The sequence below is a fragment of the Biomphalaria glabrata genome, chromosome 5, assembly GCF_947242115.1.
Source record: "Biomphalaria glabrata chromosome 5, xgBioGlab47.1, whole genome shotgun sequence".
Taxonomy (NCBI): Eukaryota; Metazoa; Mollusca; class Gastropoda; family Planorbidae; genus Biomphalaria; species Biomphalaria glabrata.
The window spans coordinates 29,680,288-29,704,966 of NC_074715.1; the positions used below are offsets into that span (position 1 = coordinate 29,680,288).

Here is a 24,679-nt window from a genome sequence, read left to right on the forward strand (position 1 = left end):
AGTAAAGTAGCTATGATACACAAAAACACTAAACGATAATTTACAAATAGAAAAACAAAACCTAATGAAATACTCAGAAACAGAGAAAGACACTAAGATAAATAGGCACATTTCTTATTCCATGTGCTTATTCCCAGGAGAGACATTTTAACATATATATAACCTAAATATTATATAGAGTGAGTAGTTTATGCTATTCGGGCACCTATAGGCCCAAATTTGAAAGTTTGACTTTGACAGCGCATTTTTTGACAATGGTTCGACATATAAAAGAAAATGAAGTATCAAAATCTTCTTTACTTTAAGGAGAATAAGGATGACTACTTATATTTGTATCCCTAACATATATTTGTTATTATATTTAAGGTAAAAAAAGGCCGTGTGTTTTCATTTAATTTGGACAAATTTGACCCACATTATTTGATTCCGGACACCATTATTTATTTCGGACAGTCTCTATATTTAGGCCTCAATAAACTCAGATTTTAATTCTTTACTAACATTAACTAAATTTTAAGATCCCCAGGCATAAACCAACACATTAAATCATTAAGATGTTTTGGAATTATGCATAAATACGAACACAAAAAGTAAAAATATGAACACACTTATTCTACCAAAATTAGGTCACTGGGATACTGACTTCTATGCCGACTTTTGGACTTACTTTATGTTTGAATTGTTTGCATGATTAGATTTGTGTTGAATGTTTGTGTTTTTTGTTTATTAATTTAATAAATTTCTAATACAGATGTCAGATGATCTTTTGTAGTTTAGTACATGTTAGGATAGCCATTCTTGCCTAACTGAATCCTCTATATTCTCTCTATATTAATCTAGATCTATCTAGTAGGTCTAGATCTAAGCATTTAACTTCATTCAATGTACCAAGCTCACTCCAAACATTTGCCCATTTATTCTCTATTTAAAAAACAACAACAAACGAACAAATGTAATATAAGATCATTTATATTGATGTCCAAAACTGGCTGTCCGAAATAAATTTTGGTAAGAAATTGGAATTTAATTCGGACACCCTATTAATTTTTTTTTTGTATGGAATCGAACATCTTGGCTTATAAATCAAATAAATTAGCTCCAAAAACAGAATAAATATTGTCGGGCTCATTAGTAGATTATAGACGTAGACAATCAAAAAATATAGTCTTAACCCTAGGAAGTGGTAAAGTCATCTGGGTAACATAGGAAAAAACAACAACATAACTAACAAATTTGAAATTCGTTTTTCTTACATAAAAAGACAGCTAAATGAAAGGAAATTGGGCCAGAATCATTGGAAAATGGACAAGCACATTATACAGCGTGCTAGTTTTATGATAAATATTAAAAAATTATTTAATGACCACAAAAACAGCGAATGTCCGAATTCATGTAATGTCCGAAATAAATAAACTACATAGAGTCTATATAGTAGATAGAGATCTAGAAATATGAACACATAGGGCCCTTTTAAGAATTTATTAGAGATGTAGATCTAGATATTTGAGATCTAGATCTTAATTGACTTAATAGATGATCTAGATTCTAGACCTAGACTAGATAGAGTTGAAAGAGGAGTTAAGATAAATATATATACATCTAATTCATCTATATTTAGTATACAGTGCTTTTTTTGTAAAATAAAAAATAGGTGCCGGTACTTGCAGTGATGGATTGTCTAACTTTTAACTACTAATAAATTAATAATAAACATTAAAATACATGAAAAGTAATAACTTTTTCCCCACATTTTTTCGCTGTACTGGTGCATATCGTCACTAAAAAATTTAGCATTCATTCATATATATATATATTTATATATTTATTTATGTATATATAGACTTAGATTATCTATATCTAGTGTATAGATATTAAAAAATATTAGATCTAGAATGTCGATGTAAGATAATATCAATTCAGATTTTAAAATATCTAGGCTTATAATCTAGATCTAATCTAGATATGTGATTAATCTAGAGTGAAAACTTGAAATAGAAATAAATATCCTATTTTCAACAGATTTTGGCCTTAGCAATACGTTTTCCAAAGATGAGTTGATGAAAACGCACTGTGGATCTCCAGAATATGCAGCACCAGAGCTCTTTACACCTGGAGAGAAATATGGCCTTGAAATTGATATATGGAGTTTGTAAGTTTTCAAAAAAATCATTTTAGGACTTTTGAATGTTAATAAAGCCCAAATATTGCCGATACTACTGATAGTTGATTTGTAAAATTTGGCAAGAGAACCAGGTGAAATGACATGCTGATCCTAATTCACATGTAGTTAAGTGTCAAGAGCTATTTATATTTTTCACATTAATAAATGATAATATTTAGAAACTAACTTTTGAATAGGTTAAAATTAGTAAATTGAGATCTCTATTCTAAATGTTTATATTATAAACTTCCACAGTGGTATTGTTATGTATGCAATGCTAGTTGGAAAGCTTCCGTTTACAACGCCTTACACTGATCAGTATCGGAGGCAAAAACTTGTACAACAAATGGAGAAAGGATTGGTGGATGTACATCATCAAGAGATGGCTCATCTTTCTGCAGGTAGGTTACTGTACATTTTTATCTAGAATGTTGTTCTTGTGATCATTTTCTGTACTGGAGTGTTTTATATGTTGAAATTTTTAAAAGGAACATTTTGAGTTTGAAGATTTAAAAAAAAATATTATTAATAGATATAAACAAACTAGTATGCATTTCTTTTCTTTTTTTTTTTTAATGTTTAGTTGCATACAATGAAGCAAAAGTATTTTAACAATTTCAGTATCATGCATCAGCTTAATTCCTAGCTAGTCAAATGTGGCAGTGATCCCTGAATAAATATTAATTCTTTTCTCTATTGTATAAAAAGTTGTTGTTTTTTTTTCAAGTCAAAATATGATCTTATTATTACTTATTCTGCAATCACATTCAGAGAGTATATAAATTAGCTGAGCTTAATGAACTGTAAAAAGTATAACAAAAAAAGAGTAAAGATTCCCATTCAGACCTTGCAATCTATGAAGCAGATGATTTAAACACTGTTAACAAGGGTGTCATGTGGCCAGCATACACGACCAACTACCTATACTTTTCACCAACTATTGTCAGGTGCACATTAGAGCTGGGTGGGCTATAGATCCTGAAATAAAAAATGCCTATCTTCACCAGGATTCGAACCCGGAAACCCCCATTTTGGAAGCCAAGCGCCTAAGCCAACACTAGCTGAAATAAAATTAATTGATATTTATAGTATATAGCTTTGTTTCCCAGTATTGAATAATGTTGCTTTAATAATTCACACAAGCCATAAATTTTCTGATAAAGGAAAAGGAAATATAAGCGTAGCTTTTGAAGTTAAGACGAATCCTAGATTTAAGACGTAAAAGGTCATCCTCTATAGATTGAAATTTCTTTTTCTTAATAAAATAATTTTTTAATATAACGACATCAATACCAGTATGCAGAATATTTGCAGAATAGTTGTCTAATACATTCGCTATTATCCACTATCTCAGATATTGGTCTAGTCATCTGAACCCTGCAACATAATAATGAGAACGTGAAGAATTCACTACGTAACAAGAAAAACTTTTTAAAAATACTATAAAAAAAAACCAACAAAGCTTATATTAAGTGTAATTGTATCAATTTGTTTGGATCAGTCATGTAATTATATGTGTAATTGACTTATACATAATAAACATAATATATTTGTGTGATTAGAATGATCCTATCACTTGTCTGGACCAGTTGTGAAAGGGGAAGGGAAGAAGGTGGTGTCTTGTTAAATATTTGCATGATCGTTCTTTTACATGCATACAAAAATATGTTCACTCCATGCTCGAGGGGACCAGTTCAACTTATACTACCACATCTGTCAAGTACAATTTCTTCCCCTTGTTCAAGATACCAAACAAAATAATTAATTACCAATAGTTAATTAACTAATTGCTTTTTTTTTTGTATTGATTTTTGTGTTGTCAGGTAAAAGAAATAAATTGTGCAAAATTTCAGCTTAATCCGAGATTGGGTGTGGAGAAATAATGTGTATAAACTTTTTACTATACAGACAGATTGATAGAGTGAGTTGATATAAGCTTTGTAAAAACAATGACTTTTAAAATACATTGTGGCCTAAACTAACATAAAGACCTTGCCAAAATTGTTAAAATGATCCAAATACTTATTTTGCTGAAATAGCTACAATTATTTAAAAAAAAAAAAGCCCCTTCTTTTTAGACTTCTGCTCTGAATGGTCTCTAAGTTTAGTGATTTTATTAATTGTGTTACTCTAGTTAATGTGAATATTTATGTCTGTATTTATTGGTAATTTTAAATAACTTCAGATTGTCAGGATTTGCTACAAAGAGTTATTGAGCCAAGTCCTAGTTTGCGGTTGCCTTTATTAGATATGGAAATTCATTCATGGATAACTGAAAATGGAAAAAAACCATTTTTTCCCTTTGGCACATTTCCTCGGGACAAAAATATGAAAACACAGGTAGGCCTAAGTCTAGGAATTATCTTTGACATTATAAACTAATGTTAGTTTACTTGTAGTTCAATCTGTTGTCATTTTTTGTTTGTTTTGTTTTATCTTTTTTTTTTTTACATTTCATTTATGTATGATTGCCCTGGTGGGGAGCTAACAATTCAAACATTTGTCATATACTTGTCTCTCATTTTCATTTTTTGTCCATGACGTACATTAAGCTCAGATAATAGGTAAAAAAAAATATGTTATGTTATCTATTCTGAATATGGTAAGGTAAATAAAAGCAAATCTATAAGATTTAATAATAAAAAGAAACATTTTCCAGATAATATTCAAAGTTCATAAAATGCTTTTTTTATACTGTTGCCTTCAAATTCATACAATGACAAATCATTAGAAAATGTCAATAGTCATCTTCAAAGTTATTTCTGTTGAGAGAATATTTTTTTTTTTTGCATCACTGCTCAAACCTATCTGCTATTGATGTTGTACAAGCAGTTGTAGTTTGTGTGAGCGTGTTTGTGTGTGCAAGTTTGTGCTTTGTTGATCAACTGATTTTATAGTTTAACGTTATTTTAATGCTTAGTGAAAAAAATTCTCAATTTTTGATTGAACAGATTTTTAAATATTTTTTTTTCCTTTATACCTTTTTTATGTAGTCATTCCATTCTACTTTTGTTTTATATAATCTAGTAGAAATTTTTAAAGTTTTTTTCTTTATTTAACACTTTCAATCAACTACTATAATTTATGTAAACTTCAAATAATAAACTGTCATCCTATTATTTGTAATTTTTGTACTTCATATTTGTGTGAATATTTTACTTAGCTTCATAATAAAAAAAACTTCTTGTATTTTAGATGATAAATTAACTTTATTTTAAAAATGTCTTTTATATATATATATATATACACACACACACACACACACACATCATAACTCAAAATTTCTATTTATCTACATTTTGATTTTTTAAATATTAATAAAAATAAATTAGGAAATATTTCTATAAGTGGTGTAGTTTTAAGATTTATAAAAAAAAATATATACATATTTAAAAAAATATTTTAAAACATTTTATTTATAGCTGTTGTTTATAATTTTGTTATATTCTTAGATACTAAATTGTCTGATGCAATAAAATTTTTTTTTTCCTTTTGTTGCTTTAAAACATTGTGTACATTGTAATGTACGTCCTCCTAATACTTTAAAAGTATTAAATATTCCATCTTGATTATAGGCCTACTTGTAAAAGTTCCATTAGTATACATACATTTTTTAGCAAATTACAAGAATATACTCCTAACAGTTTTAGGGTTTAAAATTTTATTTTTGTTTATTTGTGGTCATCATCATCACCATCATAATGTTTTGTTTGTCGCCTATCCCCACGATGACGTTGTCCTGCATAGCTGCAGGATTCCATGACTAGTCTTGAAGAAGATGAGGTAACTCCTGCAAATTTTCCTAAGTCAATTGTCTGAGACTTAGTCAAATTTTATATTATATTCATAGCTGTTGTTGTGTGACTGTACGAAAAGTAAATTAGATTAAAATAGAAAATTGAAATTCAAAAACGGATTAATATTTCTAGTCACATTTTGGTCTAATGATATAAGATTTGACTTAATTCTCAGGGCGTTATTAGATCTTTTGTGTCCATTAATTTGGTTTACTGTAAATCCATACAAAATGTTTCATAACTCATAAAATTACAATAAAATGTGTTTGTTTTACTTCTTATATTTGAAATGTTTATGTCATTGCTAAGTATTTATAAATCTATTACCTGACAAGCTTAGGATCTGCAGTAAAACAAAAATCAATGTACAGTTTATTTTTTTTTGTTTTTTTTTTTTTACTTATTTTTTTGTTGTTGTTCAGATGTCATAGGCACACAAATTCATTGCATTCAGTACTGCCCATCATCTGTTTTGTGTATCCATTTAACATGTGCTTACAGTACAATGATCAGATAGTTGGATGCAGATGTGGATGTCTGTACTTCATAGTTGTTGCCACACTCACAGTCACATGGTGGGATTTTTAGTCTCTCTTCATTTTATTTTGTTAAACAAAAAAATCTTTTTGTTTCTGCAAATTTTTTAACACTTGAATATGAGCTGCATTAGTGGTTTCCCTAACATGTTCAATGTGACAAGGCTACTTTAAGATATTTTGTTTCATTGGAACAATACTAACTTGTTCATTTTGATTTCCTTCTGCCAAGATTTGTTTGTCTCATAGTTTGCTGAAATTGTCTGCATAATGATCTGTTCAATGTTTGTTTGGGGCATCTTGTTTTTTATATTCCCTTTAGGCTTGGAAAATTGCAACAGCTGTTAATGGCTTGTTTTTTTCTCTGAAATTTATGTTTATCTCCCATAATATTAACAAGTATTAAATAATAATTGGCTTTTGTGTTCTTAAAACAATATTCTTGCATTAAATTAGTTGTGAAGACATCTTATCAAGAAGATAGCAAAAGTTTGCTGGTTAGACCTTACTTAGGAGATTTTGTAGGTTTTCAGTTATTAAACATTTCATAGATGTGTCTAGAACTAAAAATATAAAAAAATGTCTTTGTTTTAAAAAAAAAAGTTTCACATTTATTAATTTAGGAGAGAATGCTTTCATTGTACTGCAATGGTTTTTATTTATGTATACTAAAATGGCGAGTTTAGCTATCTTGATAAAAGAAGAAAAAAATATAAATAGTCTAATAGATTAAGACTGTTCATTAGGCTGAGATGACAATTAGGTAACTAGCTTGTAAGAGTAAGGAAAAATGATCCCTTATTTGCATAACTAATAATTTTTAAAATATTTACTTAGATTAACGCTATTTGTACATTTGCCAATGTTTTGTTTTTTTAATTTTGTTTTGAGAATGATAATGAATTTGACTGCATCTTGAGCATGTTCTTTAATTCTAACCAATCCACACTGTCTCGACAACAACCCTTATTGCATTAATTATCTTAATCAAGAACTGTCTTGTCTCTGCCTTTCCTCAACCTTACTTATTTTAAGCAAATTATGCTGGCATTGAATACAGTAAATAATTTCATAAAGGTCAATAGGATCCTTTTGCTTCATTCTTTAATTTCAAATAGTAATATGTCTATTTAATTTTTAAAACATCTTTAACAAATTTAATTGTGCAAGTGGATGCTTGAAATATTACTATTATTGAGTCACAGACTCTTATCACCTAATGTTTGTAGGATGTTGCTTGGCTTTTAAGCTAATGCTTGGCTTTTTGATCAAAGCTTTTGTAGTTCAATAATTTTAAAAAATCTTACACTAATTTCAGATTTAAAAAAAATAAATTTTCAGACTTAAAAATATTTTTTCTAAATTTTAGACTCTTGAGGAGCTTGCTACAGCCTTGGGAATGAAGAAAGAAATTTTAGAACAAAAAGTTGCGGAAAATAAATCAGATGAATATTCTGCCATGTTTAATATGATATTAGATAGGAAGCGTCAACAACAAGGTCAGTTAGGGCTTATATATTATTCTAAAATATATATCTATTCTTTTAATTCTACCAGTACTTAGCTTATTTAAGTACATTATTTCATAACTCATACAGTTCATCAAAATAAGGATGTAGTATTTTCAAATAATAGTTATTTAACTAGAACTAGTATTGTATTATTCTTAATATTTCATTTTTATTTTTTCATAATAAGTATTACTTTTTTACATAAGTGAAATATATTGGCTAATGATTTTTATAGAAAATTTGACTTAATTTCATTAAGGTATATACGATGTAGATCATACTTTGAAATGTGAAAAGAAAGAACCAAAGAAGAGGTCGAAATCTGCACACTCAGCAAATAAGAAAGGTGGTGATAAAAAGAATTTATCAAAAGGTTTTATGGCATAGCTTTTTAAAATTTCTTTTTCAGTTGTATAATATTTTTAGCTCTGATGTTGCTTTCATTATGTCTCAAACTCAATCAAAACTCCATTCTCTTTGTTTGATACTAAAATCTTGTGAGAAAAAAAATATTTTATAGAAGTTATAAAAATATTTGTCTTGTGTAACAAATTGATATTACAATATAATTACCCTTTGAAGTCTTAATCATTGGCTTTTATATCAACTACCCACTCTTCTCTTGAATTTCTAAGTTGATGTTTTGTTTTAAAAAAAAAAATGATTGAGATGGTCCTGGCAAGAATAACTAAATTTATCAGTGCAGAAACAAAGCAATAAGATGCTATGGTTGAATTTTGCACTGACTCCACTTTCCTTTCCTATTTCACATAAAATATTTTGGTGAATCTGGCATTTGATGGTTTGCACATCATTTGACTATTCCCCCTATTTTCTGCGAGTGACAATAATATTATTTTTAAGTTATACATGTTTTTTTGTAATTTTTAGTTTTGCAGTTATTTTAAAATACTTAGGGCCTACTATTACAATTGTATTTTTTTTAAATATTAATTTTTTACTGTGTGAACATTTAACACTTGTAATGATTATTGATTTTTATTGCAGGGCCACCAGCATTAGTTTTATCCACCGATGATTCAACTGATCCAACACAGCATAGTGCCATAGATACAGAAACAGAGACCAAATTCAGTTCTTTTGACTTTCTTGCCCTGTGTAGCACACCTACATGGTTGGGACCAGAAAGACGAAAGTCTAGGAGGCGATCAAGGTCACCCATGCCTTCTCCCCATATTCAGCAGCATGGGACTCAGGGTGTAAGTAAAAATATTATGTTCTTTTATGAAGTTTTGACATTTATTGTGTGTATCATTATTCATTTCAACACTCACAGATTTGTCCTTTTTACATTGGAAAGTGTTCTACTAAACTAAATTAAATAGTATTTTTAGTTGCAAAAGAAATAAAACATAATAATTTTTTTACAAGTATTCTTACTTAGTTTTGCTTTGAAATAATACCTTTTTTATGCTAGATCTGATAATTTGTAGAAGAAAAACTTAGTATTTATTCCTACTCATATACTGCATAAACTATAATTGTTCCTAATATTAAATAGATTCTTCTAGGGTTTATGTACATCAAGGTATATTTTTAAATGTTGAAAATACTTTATTTTGAAAATTAGACTAAAAAAGTTAGACTTATAGTTATATGATTATAAAAGTTGACATCATAAATTCATATAAAAAGCAAAAAAATTGATATAATTATCATTATTTTCTACATTCATCAATTGCTGACATGATTAGTTAAAAAAAAATGAAATTATTGAATCTTACAATGTAGGCCCTATTAACTATTAAATCCAATTAAAATAATTTTAAAATTAGCTTATTTTATTTTGTGTTAATCTGGTTTTCCGTTACTTACAAAGAACAGTTACATTTCAAAAGATTTTTTTTTTATCTTAGTAGACTTAAGATCAATGATACCCAACCTTCTTAGACTGCTGATACCCATCTCTCTTATATCACAGATACCAAACCTTCTTTGACCACTAATACCCATCCTTCTTATACCACTGATAACCATCCTTCTTATACCACTGATACCCTACTTTCTTATACAACTGATACCAACCTTCTTAGACCACTGATACCCATCCTGTTATACCACTGATACCCAACCTTTTTAGACCGCTGATACCCAACCTTGTTAGAACAGGATGCCCAACCTTCTTAGACTACTGATAATCCAATTTTTAAAATTTTTTTTTGACTGGGGGTGCGGGGAGTCCTTTCAATTTATGAAACGTCTAATGGGCTGCATCACTGAGAAAAAAAAAGCATTTAAGTCCAAGCAACTGTTCCTTTGTTATGCACATGGACAAAAGCTTCAAGGGGCCATATAGAAATAGGTGACGGGCCAGTAATGGCAGTGGGCTGTAGTTTAAGCATCCCTGTTTTAGAACATACTTCATTGTGAAATGATCAGATCAAATACATTTAAGCAATGCTTATGATGAAGTGAATTATTAAATTTTCAATAGAATTCAGCAGGATATAATATTAGTACCTTCTCTCCAAATGGAAATAAATAGATTGAACATTTTTATCCATAATAAACTCAAAAAGAAATATAAAAACGTTTTTCTGAACCCGTCTTACAAATAGTTTTTGCTGTTAATTTCAAGAAATCGAGAACATTGAACAACATATATTCTTAATGCCAATCTGGCCGTTAACAAGTTTTGTCTGTTTAGATACAATGAGAATTCAGTAACATGCACCTTTATCTAATCCATTGAATCCTTTTCAGCAAAATAGTGCACATAATACACACCATAATAAAAGACAAACTATTGTTGGTATTTGATACAAAATTTGAAATGTAACTTGATTGAATGTTTGAAAAAATACTTAATCAACTATTGAACTATTTATGTTTAAAACAAAACAAAAAAATCACACAAAGCCTTCATTAAAAAGCTTTTTTAATTATAGTCTTCTTGAGATAGTTACATAATAGAACTACATAATTTTTTTTAAACTACAAAAAAAAACGTTTTAGAAATAGCAATTGAAAATTGCAACTAAATCGTCATGTAGGCAGAAAAGATTGGATACAAATAATACCTATCATTTATTTTCTAATCATACAGTTATCTGTGAGAAACCAAATGAAACGGGTACGGTATAAATAATGTTTTCAAACTACAATTTGTCTTCTATTACTCTTGCATTATTGAATGTGCAAAGATATTCTCTCTCTCTCTTTTTTTTTTTTTTTTTTTTTTTGCATTTACAAATTAATTACTTAGCCTACTCTTTTTTTTCTTTACTTGTATGTATTTATCCAGCTGTACTTACATATTTAATATCTCCAGTAACTAGTGTGTACTTTGTACTATTACCTACTAATACAGCTTAACATTGTTCAACTACCACCATCTGACTAACTTTATCATCAATCACCAACACACTGTTACATGTTTAAAATAGGTTTAGTATCATTTTTCTGAACCTCTTTCTGTATATAATTAATAATATTTTTACCGTTTTTCAAATAGTCGATTAAAATACATTTTGATCATATAATTTTAGTTATGTCAGCTTTTTTTTTTAACATAGCAACATCTAAAGTGTAGTCTATTTTTTTAGTTAGTTTTAGTAAACCTCTTATTTAAGAAGAAAAACCATGGAATAGTTTTGGTGTCTTATCGACCACTAGGCCTAGTCAGAATGAACTAACATCAGACAACTGTTCTGCACAGTATGCTTACACTAGGAGCAGTATTTGTATGGCAGCATCAATTTGAACCATTTAAAAAAATATAAATATATGTATTTATTTATTTTCTTGTTCAAATGACAGCATCAGTTGAAGAAAATAAATGACTAAAAGAACATTTAGCTTTGTTTCATCCCTTTTTTTGTCATCATGCATGAAATAAACTTGTGCGCTTTCAACCATTTGATCTTTAAGAACATTTTATTTCACTCTTACTTTATTGTTTTCTATCACTCTTCAATGATCCCTTGGTTTCACTGAATATAACATATAACTACTATGCCTTAAACAATTATTTTTTTTTTTTAAATTTTTTTTTTCACTCACTTTTTTTTATATTTGTTTTCATTAACTATTTTTGTTAAAGCACTTCTAAATGCACATCATTTCTTTCTTTCTTCCATTCACATTCTCTAAATTGTGTAACAATGTTGTTTTTTTAATGTAGTTTTTACATTCTTAGCTAAAAATCAGCTATAATTAGAAAAACATAATTTTTATTTGGATTTGAAATTATTTTATTTGTTGTCAGTGCATGTATTTTTAATTCCTATAGACCAACAACAAAAAAATAAAGATTCCTAAAGATAACTTTAAAAAAAAAGTGTTTTTCCAAAACTTCCCAATGTTGATCTTATTCCTTAATGTATTTATTAGTTCATTTGTATCTTTTCATTTGCTTTACATGTTAACATTCAATGTTATAAATATTATGCATGCAATTTTAAAAATAATTATTATTACTATTTTATTTTATTGTCTTAGACATGTAAGGCTAAAATGAACTTTTAAGATGATAATAATTATCACAATATATAAGACATTAAAATTAAATTAATTTTTAAAAAATTGTAAGTTAATATTAATTTGCTTTTATTTAAAATTTAGACATCTTTTAGTTTGTTTACTTTTAAAAGTAATTATTATTATTGAGTTAGTTTAAAAAACACATTACTAAGTTTGTTTACTTTTAAAAGTTAATATCTTTTATTGAGTCAGTTTAATAAACATATATAAGCATATGATCAATTATACGTTTGTAGTAAAGCTAACACAATATGCATGAAGATTATTCACTTGATGTTGACAAAAATAATTTTTTAATCATACAGAATTTTTATTTTTTCTGACACCAATAGTTTGGTTCTCTATGTACACATAATTTTATTTGAAGTTTGAGCACTAATGACTTATAATGTCCCATAAGATTTTGGTACACTATAGAATGCACTTAAGTGACTGTTTGAGCACAATTTTTTTTTTTTTGGGATGAAGCAAAATATAAAAATATTCTGAAAGAATTTTAAGCATAATATTTTTCTGAAAATAAAACATTAATTTTGATTATGACTATACACCGAGATGCTTTTTTTTTAAATTGTAAAAATAAAAATATCTGTATTTTTTCTATCATCTAATTTCTTTAGTCCTTTTTTTATATATAAACTATTACTGATTAATTAGCCTACCATCTTTCGTACAACATTTGCTAATTATATCTAAAGATCTTCATATCGTAAGAAGCACTTTATGTGCCTTGGTTTATATATATATTTCTTAACCACTTTTTTTTAGTTGGTTTTTAAAACTATAATAGAGCTATGACAATTTTTAGATAAATCCTATGAAAGACGGCCATTGATTGTTGAATTGGTCTATAATGTCGACTCACCCACCAAATTTTAACTCTAGTTCATTTCAACAAGAAGAAATAAAAGTGGTCTACATTATATTGATCATAATTGATTATTGAATGTTGCTACAAATACTTAATGTGGTTATGAAATAAGTAACAGTATCTGCCAACAAACTGGATGAGGCAACTTTGCTTAAAAGCTTAGCATTGGTATTGGCAGATTTCCTTTAGGAACTAAGAAACCTATAAAGAAAATCTTTTTGTATGAACTTCATAAAAAGCTACTGAAGTTGACACAATTTTAAAGGTTTTTTCAAAGTTTCTTAATAGGAGAAAGCTATCCTGTCATCAAATTTGATTGACAATATTAATTTTTATTAAAGATAAAGGGACCTAGACAAATTTTCTACATGATTTCTGGGAGTAAAAAATAAAATAGGAAGGTAAAAACAAAAGTACATACAGACATAAATGTATACATTTACAATGTAGACTAGTTTTGTTCTATACATTATTTAATTTTCCAATTACTTTCCTATAATCTGATGTACACAATTTTTTTTTTCTATCATTGTTTATTTTTATATACATTCCAATTTCATCTTTTTAAAATGAATTTTACTTTTATGGCACTAAAGTGCTTGTTTTTTGTCACATATTCTGAATAATGAAAATATGTTGCTTTTTTTGTATATTAATATTGAAGTTGTTTTCTTTTTAAATTTTACCCAGAGTTTTTCTTTTCATTGTAAATTGGGTGGGTTTTTTTTTAATGAATGGATGAAAAATGTATTTAGTTTTTCAAAACTTAATAAAATAATTAATTTTTCTAACAACATAACTTTTTAATTACCAGGACTATATGGAGCGCCAGGCCATGGAAATAGAACGAGAAATGCTGAGGGAGGAAAGAGCTGCCGCTGCTGGACTTCTTTCACCTAATTCAGCTAATCAATGTAGTCCAACCAACAACGATCATCCACCTGTTGGTGCAAGCCTTTCTGTGCCAGGGAGTGAGCCTTCCAATTCACAACTTGCCATTCGTCGAAGCTCTTCATTTAAACTGTCGAGAAGACGAGCACGCTCTTGTGGCCCTTCACATAGGCCCAAAGGGACTTACCAGCGCTCAGGTTCAATTGATCACCGTCCTGAAAAGGAAGAAGCATCTCATTTGGCAACTAGTTTGGCACATTCCAAAGAGGGAAGCAGTGCACCTGTTATTGTTGGAGAAGACATTCTACGCAGAGGCACCACAAAAACATCCTCACTTAAGATAAGAAGTGCTCAGTCAGGTTCTATTTCCCGTAGAAAGGGAAGTGTAGATTTTGACTTGAGAATACAAAATCCAAATACGGATATTACAAAGAAAAGTCTTCTCACTGTTCCTACATCAGAACCCAAAAAACATTTTCTTGAGGTTCCAGAAGTAGAACATCAAAACAAGAACTATTTGACTGTACCTTGTCTTGATATGGGAAGTAACCCACAATTATGTGTTTCTCAAGATGAAATATTTATTCCTTCTGAGGATAGCTTATCTTCCATATCGGGTTCTAAAAGTGTAACAAGACCAGATAACCTAACTTTGAGAGAATGTTACCCTACTTTGAAAGAAGACAGTAACAAAAGTAATGTGCAGTTGTTACCCCAAAAACCAACATTATCAGGACTTAATGGTCCTCTGACTAATGTTGAAGTACATTATATAGATAGTTCCAATCCAAGTTCTTCTACAGATCTCCTTAGAACACAGGGTCATTCATCTTTGAAGCTTGATTCATTAGATTTGCCCATTGTCGGTGTTGACATGTCCAATGGTTCAAATAGTTCAGATTTCTTTTCACTTGATATGAGTGATAATCAACCTCCAAAGTCAACACCATCGGAAAAGATACCAGAGGTAAAAGCCAAACATCAGCGACTTAAGCCTCGTCTTACTCAGTCAGAAAGCACACCTTCATCCTCTTTGCTCAGACCTCTAAATCCAAATACTAATCATATGATTCTCAGTAATGGTATGGATGGTGGCATAAAAGCTATGCAAATTGGTCAAGATGAGCCTCTTGTGTTGTGCAACGCAACTGAAAACTCTGAAAGTCTTCTTCTTGGTGCGGAATGTTCTTTTGTCCATAGTAATTCTGCTCTTCATGATGAGATTTCTGACCTTCATGACACTTTTGATGGTTTAATTTTATCTTCGGATGGTTTTGATGAAAATGATGATAGAGTGGATAGTATGACAGAGCTAATTTCTGAATCTTTCAGACATGAAATTATGGTAAATACCAAAAGCAGTGGTAGCACTCCTATAGGCATAGGAGCTACCCAGAAAATCAGCAGACCAAATTCTGTAGCTACACCTGAGGATGATCTTTTAATGTCATCCAGAAAGGGTAGCAGTAGTGCTGCCAGCAGAAGCTCAAAATCAGGATCCAGCAGAAAACAAGGAAGTGGCAAAGTCAAATCTCCCACTACGCCAATGTGGTTGAATTTGAAAACACCTTTGGCTCGTATTGAAAGCTTTCATAGTGATGATTTTGATAACCTTCGAGACAGTGATAATGAAGACAAAGGTTCTTCTTCTTCTATGTCTGTTACTACCCCCACTGTACCATGTTTTGCTTACAAACTACACATGATGAAAAAAAAACAATCGAAATTAAAAAACAAAAATAGCAACATTGATAATAATTGTAGCCCCTTACAAAACAATGATTATATCATGTCTAAAACAAATCGATGTTCTTCAGACAGGAAGCATCTTTCATTGAGTCCTGGAAGGTAAGTTGTAATAACATCTAATTTTCTATAATTGTTTAGTAAGAAAAATTATAATACACTACTTTTTCAAATTAAAATTTAAATAATATGTGATGCCCTGACTGAAGGAGAAATAGTGCATTAAATCAAACTATAGAATGAGTCCAAAAAGTTTTGCAAGACATATAATGTAATAGTTGTGTAATTTATTTAGCTTTGTAACTTAGTAAGGGGTAAATGCAGAGTTTTAATTATAAGTTATTTTCTCATGATTAGGTCTTCCAAGTCCAACAATCAATATGCATCTCAGGGTTTATGTGACTATTAAGTCCTCCTTGTCACATATGTCACAAATGATGTTTTCGCTAAAAGTTGATTCAAGTTTTCTTCTATTTGCCAACTTTTTAAAAAATAGTTCAACGTAGTGGCCTGCTACAGATTCAGCTTACAGATTCACTATTTTGCTATTGAGCTTACAGATTCACTATTTTGTCCCTTTCAGGCATGATGTGACAGATCCTTTACTAAGTTCAGGAAGTGAAACAGAGCATCATGATGACTGCATTGATAGAGTAGGAGTTCCAGGCAAATCAAAAGTTCATCCTATCATTTTAGGTGTGTATTTATAATAACGCTTTACAATTAGTTATTGTGGTAATTTAGATAATCTAAGATGTTTATACTATAAATGGACTATTTAAAATAGTATCAGTGGTTGAAACAAAATTAAAATAAACGTTGAACAACTTTTTAATCAGATTTCTTCTCAACTTTGAAATCCTCTTTTCTTTTTAATAAAAATTAAATTTTGTTTATTTTTTTAAATTTATAGACCCTAATTTTTTTTCATACTTTTAGCATTAGGTATAATTATTATTTCTTTAAAGTTTCCAATGTGCATCAACAAAACTTGTATGCTTAAATATTAAGTTACAATTAAGGCTGATACACATATTTATGAGAGTTGTTTTTTTTTTTGGCTAAAATTATTCTTTTGAAAACCTAGATGGCTGTGTTATTAATGCATGAGTTTTGTAGGAATGTAGCTGTAGTTTCTATTCTTTCCTATAACTTACACTTGTTGTGACCAGATAGTTATTTTGTGCCCTTCATTTGTTGGCATTTGGCTGTGCTTTAGTTGAAGTTTTTTTTTGTGGTTAAATTCATTAATAATTACACACTATTGTGTTCTGTCCCATTTATATGTATACATTTTATTAATAGCTTTGCTTTGTTCTATCAGTTTTAGCATTTGCATTATTTAAAAGTGCTTATTCAAAATCCCTTTTGTTTTTTTATTTACTTTCATCCTTCTGCCCTGTTGCTAAAGTATACCCCGTAACTATGATTTTGCTGCTTTGCAGATGACAGGGACACAGATCTGTTGAGTAAATCAGATACTAAATGTTTACCATACACCAATGCAATCACCAGACAACCTAATCAGATAAAGGTAAGAACTGCACAGGGCACACAGTCTTCTTGCACATGTACTACTTATTCACCCTGTGCTGCCCGAAGTAACTGCAGTCTTTAGATTTGTAATCATTTTGTCTTTTTTTTTTATTGGTGTAGAAATTGTTTTAAAGTTGATAGATCTAACTTAAACATTTCTAAAATGCTTTTTGATTTTGAAAGAAATAATCATTCTTTTTTTTTTTTTTTTTTTTTTTTTTTGATAAAAAAATTTCTAAAAAATTCAAACTTAATTAAACACTAGACATTATGAAAGTTATCAAATGTACATTCCAACCTCATTATATCATGAGTCTGCTTGGATTACTTAAAATATCACGGACTTGATATAATTATATGTAGGCTACATTTTTGAACTATTGTATAACCCCACATTCACCTCACCTTACCTATCCCTTAGTCTGGTGGACCATTGGAGCACCACACAAGATTTGTCTTTCTCCATTCCTCTCTGTCTTTTGCCTTGGATAGAACCTCTTGCACATGTACTAATACCATAATGTTAATTGTACCTGTTTACATATAGGGAATTCTAAACTTTGACACCTGAAAATGCCGTTTAATATGCCTGGTTGTATGAGCTTTGGACTGTTGTCTTTCCTTGTTTCAGATCCTACCCAATTCTATAACCCACTGTCTTGTCGAAGGTTTGGGCTAGAATTGACTCATCTTTAATTCTGAAGGAACATTGCAAACACTTAAAACAATCACAGACTAGTTTAATTAATTATTTAAGAAAAAAAACTTGTATCATAATGAAACACATTCTAATCACTAAGTGTTGACTGGTTTACATCACTTGACATTAGAACATCGAGACCAGTGCTTTCAAATGATGGCCTCAAAATGTTTTCCATGGATCATCAGTTGGGTAGAATGGATGACACAGATATGTACCAGTCATAATAATAACAAGTTCAATATAAAAAATACTTTTTATTACTTTGATTATATTGAGTGATATTGCATAAACTATTTTGAATCAATCCTAATTGTACACAGTTGCATAAGTTACACCCCCCCCCCCCCCAGTCTTGCTACTTTTATGTGTCTGCTATCGTTGACAAGAGTCCCCTTCGCACTTTGAGGAGAGAGCATCCTGCACTTTGAGGAGAGAGCATCCTTGAATAGTTGTGCAGAGTTTCAAGTTGATCTGAGAATGGGAAGTGGGAGAAATAATATGTAAAAGACCAGACAGACAGATGGAGTGAGTTGATATAAGCTTGGTAAAAAAACATAAAAAATACTTTAAAAAAAAAAGCTTGTAAGAAGTGTAATTGTATCAATTAGTCTGCATCAGTCTTGTAATTAAATTTGTAATAGATCTTACCAAACACAATAAATCTGTGTGATTAATAATATTTTTACCAATATATTGTTTTTGTTTATCGCTGTTTCATGCTTTTAGCTTTCCCAATGCGCTATGATCATATCACTTATCTGGACCAGTTAGTAAAATGGGGGGGGGGGGGGGGGAAAGAGAAAGGGATATCTGGGTGGATTTTACAGCAGCTGGTTTTTAAAAGCAGTTACAAAAAAAAAAAATGGGAAAACGACCTGAATTCGAACCCGTGCCTTATGCCACCTCGGGCATACATGCTAACCACTTTGCTAGTGAGATACTTAATGACTAGAGAAGATCGTATTGTTATATATTGTTTGTTTCAGTTTAGAGTGGTGATCTATAAAGTTATTAAATTAAATTATACCACCATTTCAGTCAAGTACAATTTCTCTCCCTTGTTTGATACAAATATTGTTTGTTTCAGTTTAGAGTGGTGATCTATAAAGGGGACTAATTCAGCTTAAATTATACCACCATTTCAGTCAAGTACAATTTCTCTCCCTTGTTTGATACAAAAAAATAAAATAATTTATTATCAATAGTTAATTAACTAATTGGTTAATTTTTATTATTGATTCTTGTGTTGTCAGGTAAAAGAAATAATTGTGCAAAATTTCCGCTTGATCTGAGATTGGGTGTCAAGGAAATAGCATGTACAAACGTTTTGACAGATAGACAGAGTGAGTTGATATAAGCTTTGTAAAAAATTTCAGCTTTTATTTTCTACCTTTTTTTTTTTTGAGAGTACTTAGTACCTTTTTATTAAAAAAGCATAAGTAGAAATGTATTCAAATCAGACATTAGCCAGCATTAGCAAATGAGCAAAAACAAAGATTGGGTTTGAAATCATGATGACAGCTACTAAAACTTTTTGAGTTTGAAATTATAAGGTGTGTAGACAAAAAAAGTTTCAGGGTCAGTAAAATTAGTTGGTCAGTAAAATTAGTTGGCTTTTGTTCCCATCCATTAACTTAACAATATTCTCGGGTCATAAAGTACTTCAATTTTAAAAATAAAAGTTTTAAATAATAAAAACAACAACAAGTAAACAGCTGGTCTTTGATGTTTGTACTTAACATTCACCTGTCTTGAAAACTGAAAGGAGCATAACTAATCAAAATAAGAGAATGTTTGAAATATCCAAATATAGATAGGAAGCTAGGTGCTGAAACAAATTATGATACAAACATATTAAACATAAATGAACAGCAGTACCAGGGACCAAGTTTTTAAATTAGAGAAAGTATTGAATTAAATGTGATGAAAATAAGGGACTGCGCCAACCAAGGCTGGAACCAGTGACCCTGGAAACGACAACACCGCCTAGCGATAATGCACTAAGCGAATTTAACCTCTAGACCATCGGAATTTTAAAAAAAAACAACATTCTTCTGGTCCAGAGTCAGTTCACCCATATATAAATTACCACCCCAGTGGTCAATGGTCACATGCCCTAGCTAGCCCCGCCCCTCACCTCGCCACTGGTTTGAGCCTTGGTCTGCGCAGTCCCTTGTTTTTGTCACATTTAATTCACTACTTTCTCTCATTTAAAAACTAGGTCCCTGGTGCTGCTGTTCATTTATGTTTAATATGTTTGTATCATCATTTGAAATATCCAAGTCTGAATACATAGAGAAAACTTGATGATATACTGATCAATTTTAAAAGGACAAAAGGATAAAAGTTTTAAAAAGCAGGAACCATGATGTAAGGAGGTTTGATTGTAGTTATATGTATTCCTTTTTTTTGGTCGAAGTGTAAGCATTTTCATTAAGACAAAAAAAAGTCTTTTTTAGGATTTTATTTTATTTTTTTTTTTACTTGCAAATCTTTATCTCCCAAGCTTTTCTTTTTTTTGAATTATAATTGTCTTCAGATTTAATTCTAAAACAATTAACCATTTCTGTGTAATTTAAGCTTAATACATTTTTTTTTACTTCTGATATATACTACTCTTCTAGTGTTAATGTAGATATTATTAATTGAAAAAAAAAAAAAACTTTTTTTTGCCATGAACTAACTTTCTTTGCATGAAAAGCATTTCTTTCAGTCACTTATAATCTAAGAAAAAAAAAGGTGCTTCTTAGAGATAGTAGGTTTGCTGTTTGTGCTTTTGAATCACTTGTGGCAAAACTGTTTTTATTATTCAAGTGTACCCATTTGAAAAGCAGTTTGCATGCATATCAATGTAGTAAATTGATCAAGCAAATATTATTACAAGGATTTTAATAAATATTTTAAAGTAATATGAACATTTTTTTAAATTAAAATATTTATAACAAATAAATTTGTGACAACTACTATTTCAAAACAAATTATGGTCTTTTAGTATATAGCATATTTTTTTTGTATCCTCCTAATAATAGATTGCATGGAATATAGATACTTTTTTTTTGGATGCTGAAATTTTCATGATAAACATCAATAAACATTAAATTTCAGATGATAATAATTACAGCATAACAGCTATTTGTATCATTTTATTACTTGTTACAAAAAAACAACTTTACTTTTTCAAAGTTTTACTAGATCTAGTTTTGAATTGACATTTAGAAGTTGTAACTAACAAACAGAGAATCAGCCTAACCTTTTAGGTGTCCAGTAGCTTCTATTGTTTAAGTCACATTATTTTCTTCTGAATTCTCTTTGCCCTTTGATCAGCCGCAAGTGCTGTAGGCAAGTAATTCTTTTATTGTTTATTGATGGCCAGGCTCTTGCACTTTCAAAAACAAAATTCTTTCCCTTTTCATGCTATGTAGCTTAATTTTGTTTATGACCTATAATTATGTGAAATACATTTATCTATATTTCATACACTCAGACAATGAATTACATTATTTAAAATATTTAAAATAATTTTTTTTCCTGGAATGGTTGTTAAATACTTCAATTTAATTAAATCTCTGTTTGTCTTACTTTTAATATTACATCTTGTGTTTTGTTTAAACTAGCAGTATACTTATAAGCTTCATTTCTACACAAAATACTTTTTCCCCTCATTGCCTGAACTTGCATGTTAGTGGGATATGTTGTTTTTTTAATTTACATTTTTAAAAAATTGATACATTTCCTAAATATTTCCAATTAAAGGTTGTAATGCAAACTTCATTATTATAATACTCATGTAGACTATATTTAGTTCTGATTAAGTTGTGGGACATTTAGTTTGTTACTTTGCATTGCAGTCTTTGAAAAAAATATTTTCTCTTTGTTACACAAACACTTAAAATTGTGGAATGAATTTCTGATGTTGAGAAACAGTAGTTTATGTAAAATCTCTGATCTAATTATTATTGCAGAGAAAGTGGGAGTGCTATAAAAAGACTGGTTAGGACTGTATTTGACTATATTTCGATAAAAGTTTTACAACAATAATTTAAAAATCATTCTTTCTACTGAGCTTGAAAACAAAATGCATCTCTTACCCTGTTCTCTATCTTTATGCAATGTTTACCTCAAATGTGCATGTGGTTGTGCATGCTGACTATGCAATATGCATGCATCATTCTTTTTTTTTTTTTTCATAAGTTTGTAAAGTCATATTTAATTATTTAGCTAATATTATAGCAAAACTATATTGAAAAAAACAACTTTTTTCTTTGTTTGTTACTTATAAAATAAATTGGTAATGAACAAACATATGTATGTATATCACATTGTTAAATTATGTGATACAAAAGCAATTAGCTCATAAAAAATTCAATCAAATTTGACTAACTACTTTCAAATGAAGTAATGTGATGCATAAATTATTTATTTATTTATATGATTAAAACTTTCTTTTATATTTTTTTTTCAAACTTATAGTCTTTACTTTGTAGGCATCATTAAAAATATTTTTTGCTCTTCTCATTCAATATTTTTAACTAAAATTTTGTTTCAGAATTCAATAAGCTCCAAAATAACTGCCAGTTCCGAGGGAGGGGGAAAGAAAAAGTCTTTTACCAAAAATATGGCCTGGAGAAAAAGCTTTGCTCAATTTCTGAAGAGGAAGAAGTATCATCATGGCCAGGTTATTACAACTCCACCCCAGCAACAATATCAGCACCATCTCCTTCAGCGATCCCCAATGCAGCAACCTTCCCCCGGAAATAATAACAATAATGATTTTTCTCATGGAGAGCCCTTGCCACGCAACGGAACAACTGTATTAGTGAACCAACCTCAAAGTAAGGTGACAGATGTCTCTACAGGGACTGAGATAGCCACTACACAAGACCTGGACAATTTGAAACTAGCCACAACCACTCTATCCTCAGTCCCTGTAGAGAACAGTATTATAGGTAAGTCTACTTAGCTACAATGTTAAAGTTAGTAGGCTACTATTAATGGTTCTGAATGAGATTATAAACAAATTCTCAATTCTTAAAGAGCTAAAATTAAAAAAGGTTTTTAAAAAATTAGCATAAAACTATGTGGCTGTGCATATTTACATGTTTATAAGAAGGTTAATGGAACTAATTTTAGAAAAAGGTACCAAGAACATATTATTAAATAAAGCAACTCCCACAGCCATTCAACTATTATTTGTGTTAGGAATAAGAAAATCTAAATATTGTAAATCACTCATGTATATAGTTAGTATATTTTCACAAATTTGAAGTAGTTTTCACAGTTTTGATGTAACATTTCACCTAACCCTAAACATCCTCATGTTTAACCTTAACCTTTAACTACTTAAGGTATCTTTATTTTTTTTTTTTATAAACACATAATTTTATTATTCGTCTATTTATATTTTTTTTTAAATATACAGCTTATATACCTATATATACTTTTTTGCTTTCTTAAAAATTTATGTAAATTATTTTTATTTATATATTCATGTAATAAATATTAGAAAAAAATAAAATAAAACTACTTCTTGTTAACTTAAGTAATGGTGTGCTGTTGAAGCCTGGATCTATTTTTGGGCACTAGCATGTAAGCTTTTTTGTTGTATGTGTCTGTTTTACTTCAGAATTGATTGAGCTTCAGTCATCTCCCAAACTCCACTGCTCCTCCTCCCCAACAAGTCGAGTGTTTGATTTTACTCTTGCATCAGAATCACCTAAGATGAAAACCTCTTGCCTTCTCAGTTGGGGTTCATGCCGAGACTGTGGCAGAAGTGATATATCTTCAGAAGAGGTTAGCTTCAGCACACTCTACAATGTCTGTTTTTAATAAAGATATGACCTGCTAGTTTCAGGAAGTTTTCTAATAACAATTTTTGAATTCATGAAATACTGGTAAATATAATGAATCGTAAATAAGAATCAAAAACCCTTTTTCAGCTGTTTCTTTAATTATTTACATTCAAATAAGCTTAAGTTTTTATTTAAACATGTACGCAAAACAACACAAATTTTATTGCATGCAATTTTATTCCATAAGTACAAATGAAGGGGACTTAAAAGAAAAGCCATAGCACAAAACAAAACAAAAGTAGCTTAGATTTAATAGGTTTATTAAATATTACTCATGTTCTTTAGACAGGACGAAAGGTGGAGTTATCCCAAAGAGAAAATAATATTTGTTTGCTGCAGTATTTTGTTTTTGTAGTAGTGTTGTTGTTTTTGGTTGTTTTTTTGTAAATTGTTGTTAATTCATAGATAATGATTTCGCTTCAATAGTATAATGAATTAAATTGAATGCCTGCTATTATATAAAAATTACTATTTCAGAGTTTTGTTCCCTTCTAATCTTTATTTTAACATATTAACAGCTTAACATTTTAAAGTTTTACTAATTTAAGTCACTTATTCACAATTTCTTCTATCTC

At 29.4% G+C, this 24,679-nt stretch overlaps 1 protein-coding gene across 8 annotated transcripts in view; it reads left to right on the forward strand.

Moving 5' to 3' along the window:
• The window catches only part of LOC106058494 (serine/threonine-protein kinase MARK1-like), a 234,793-nt gene that overhangs the window by 203,040 nt on the left and 7,074 nt on the right, over positions 1-24,679 (forward strand). The window contains exons 1-14 of one of the 8 annotated variants that reach the window (XM_056029480.1): positions 1,189-1,392; positions 2,020-2,149; positions 2,417-2,562; positions 4,347-4,501; positions 5,909-5,944; positions 7,864-7,993; positions 8,265-8,378; positions 9,014-9,225; positions 11,073-11,099; positions 14,194-16,118; positions 16,600-16,712; positions 17,462-17,550; positions 22,802-23,201; positions 23,879-24,045. In XM_056029480.1, the coding sequence (XP_055885455.1) occupies positions 1,302-1,392; positions 2,020-2,149; positions 2,417-2,562; positions 4,347-4,501; positions 5,909-5,944; positions 7,864-7,993; positions 8,265-8,378; positions 9,014-9,225; positions 11,073-11,099; positions 14,194-16,118; positions 16,600-16,712; positions 17,462-17,550; positions 22,802-23,201; positions 23,879-24,045 (3,735 nt within the window). In that variant the 5' untranslated portion in view covers positions 1,189-1,301. Of the gene's footprint in view, positions 1-1,188; positions 1,393-1,593; positions 1,730-2,019; positions 2,150-2,416; positions 2,563-4,346; positions 4,502-5,908; positions 5,945-7,863; positions 7,994-8,264; positions 8,379-9,013; positions 9,226-11,072; positions 11,100-14,193; positions 16,119-16,599; positions 16,713-17,461; positions 17,551-21,579; positions 21,724-22,801; positions 23,202-23,878; positions 24,046-24,679 lie in introns of those variants that run through there. The other 7 variants (XM_056029482.1, XM_013215941.2, XM_013215949.2 and 4 more) reach the window with 7 other exon arrangements.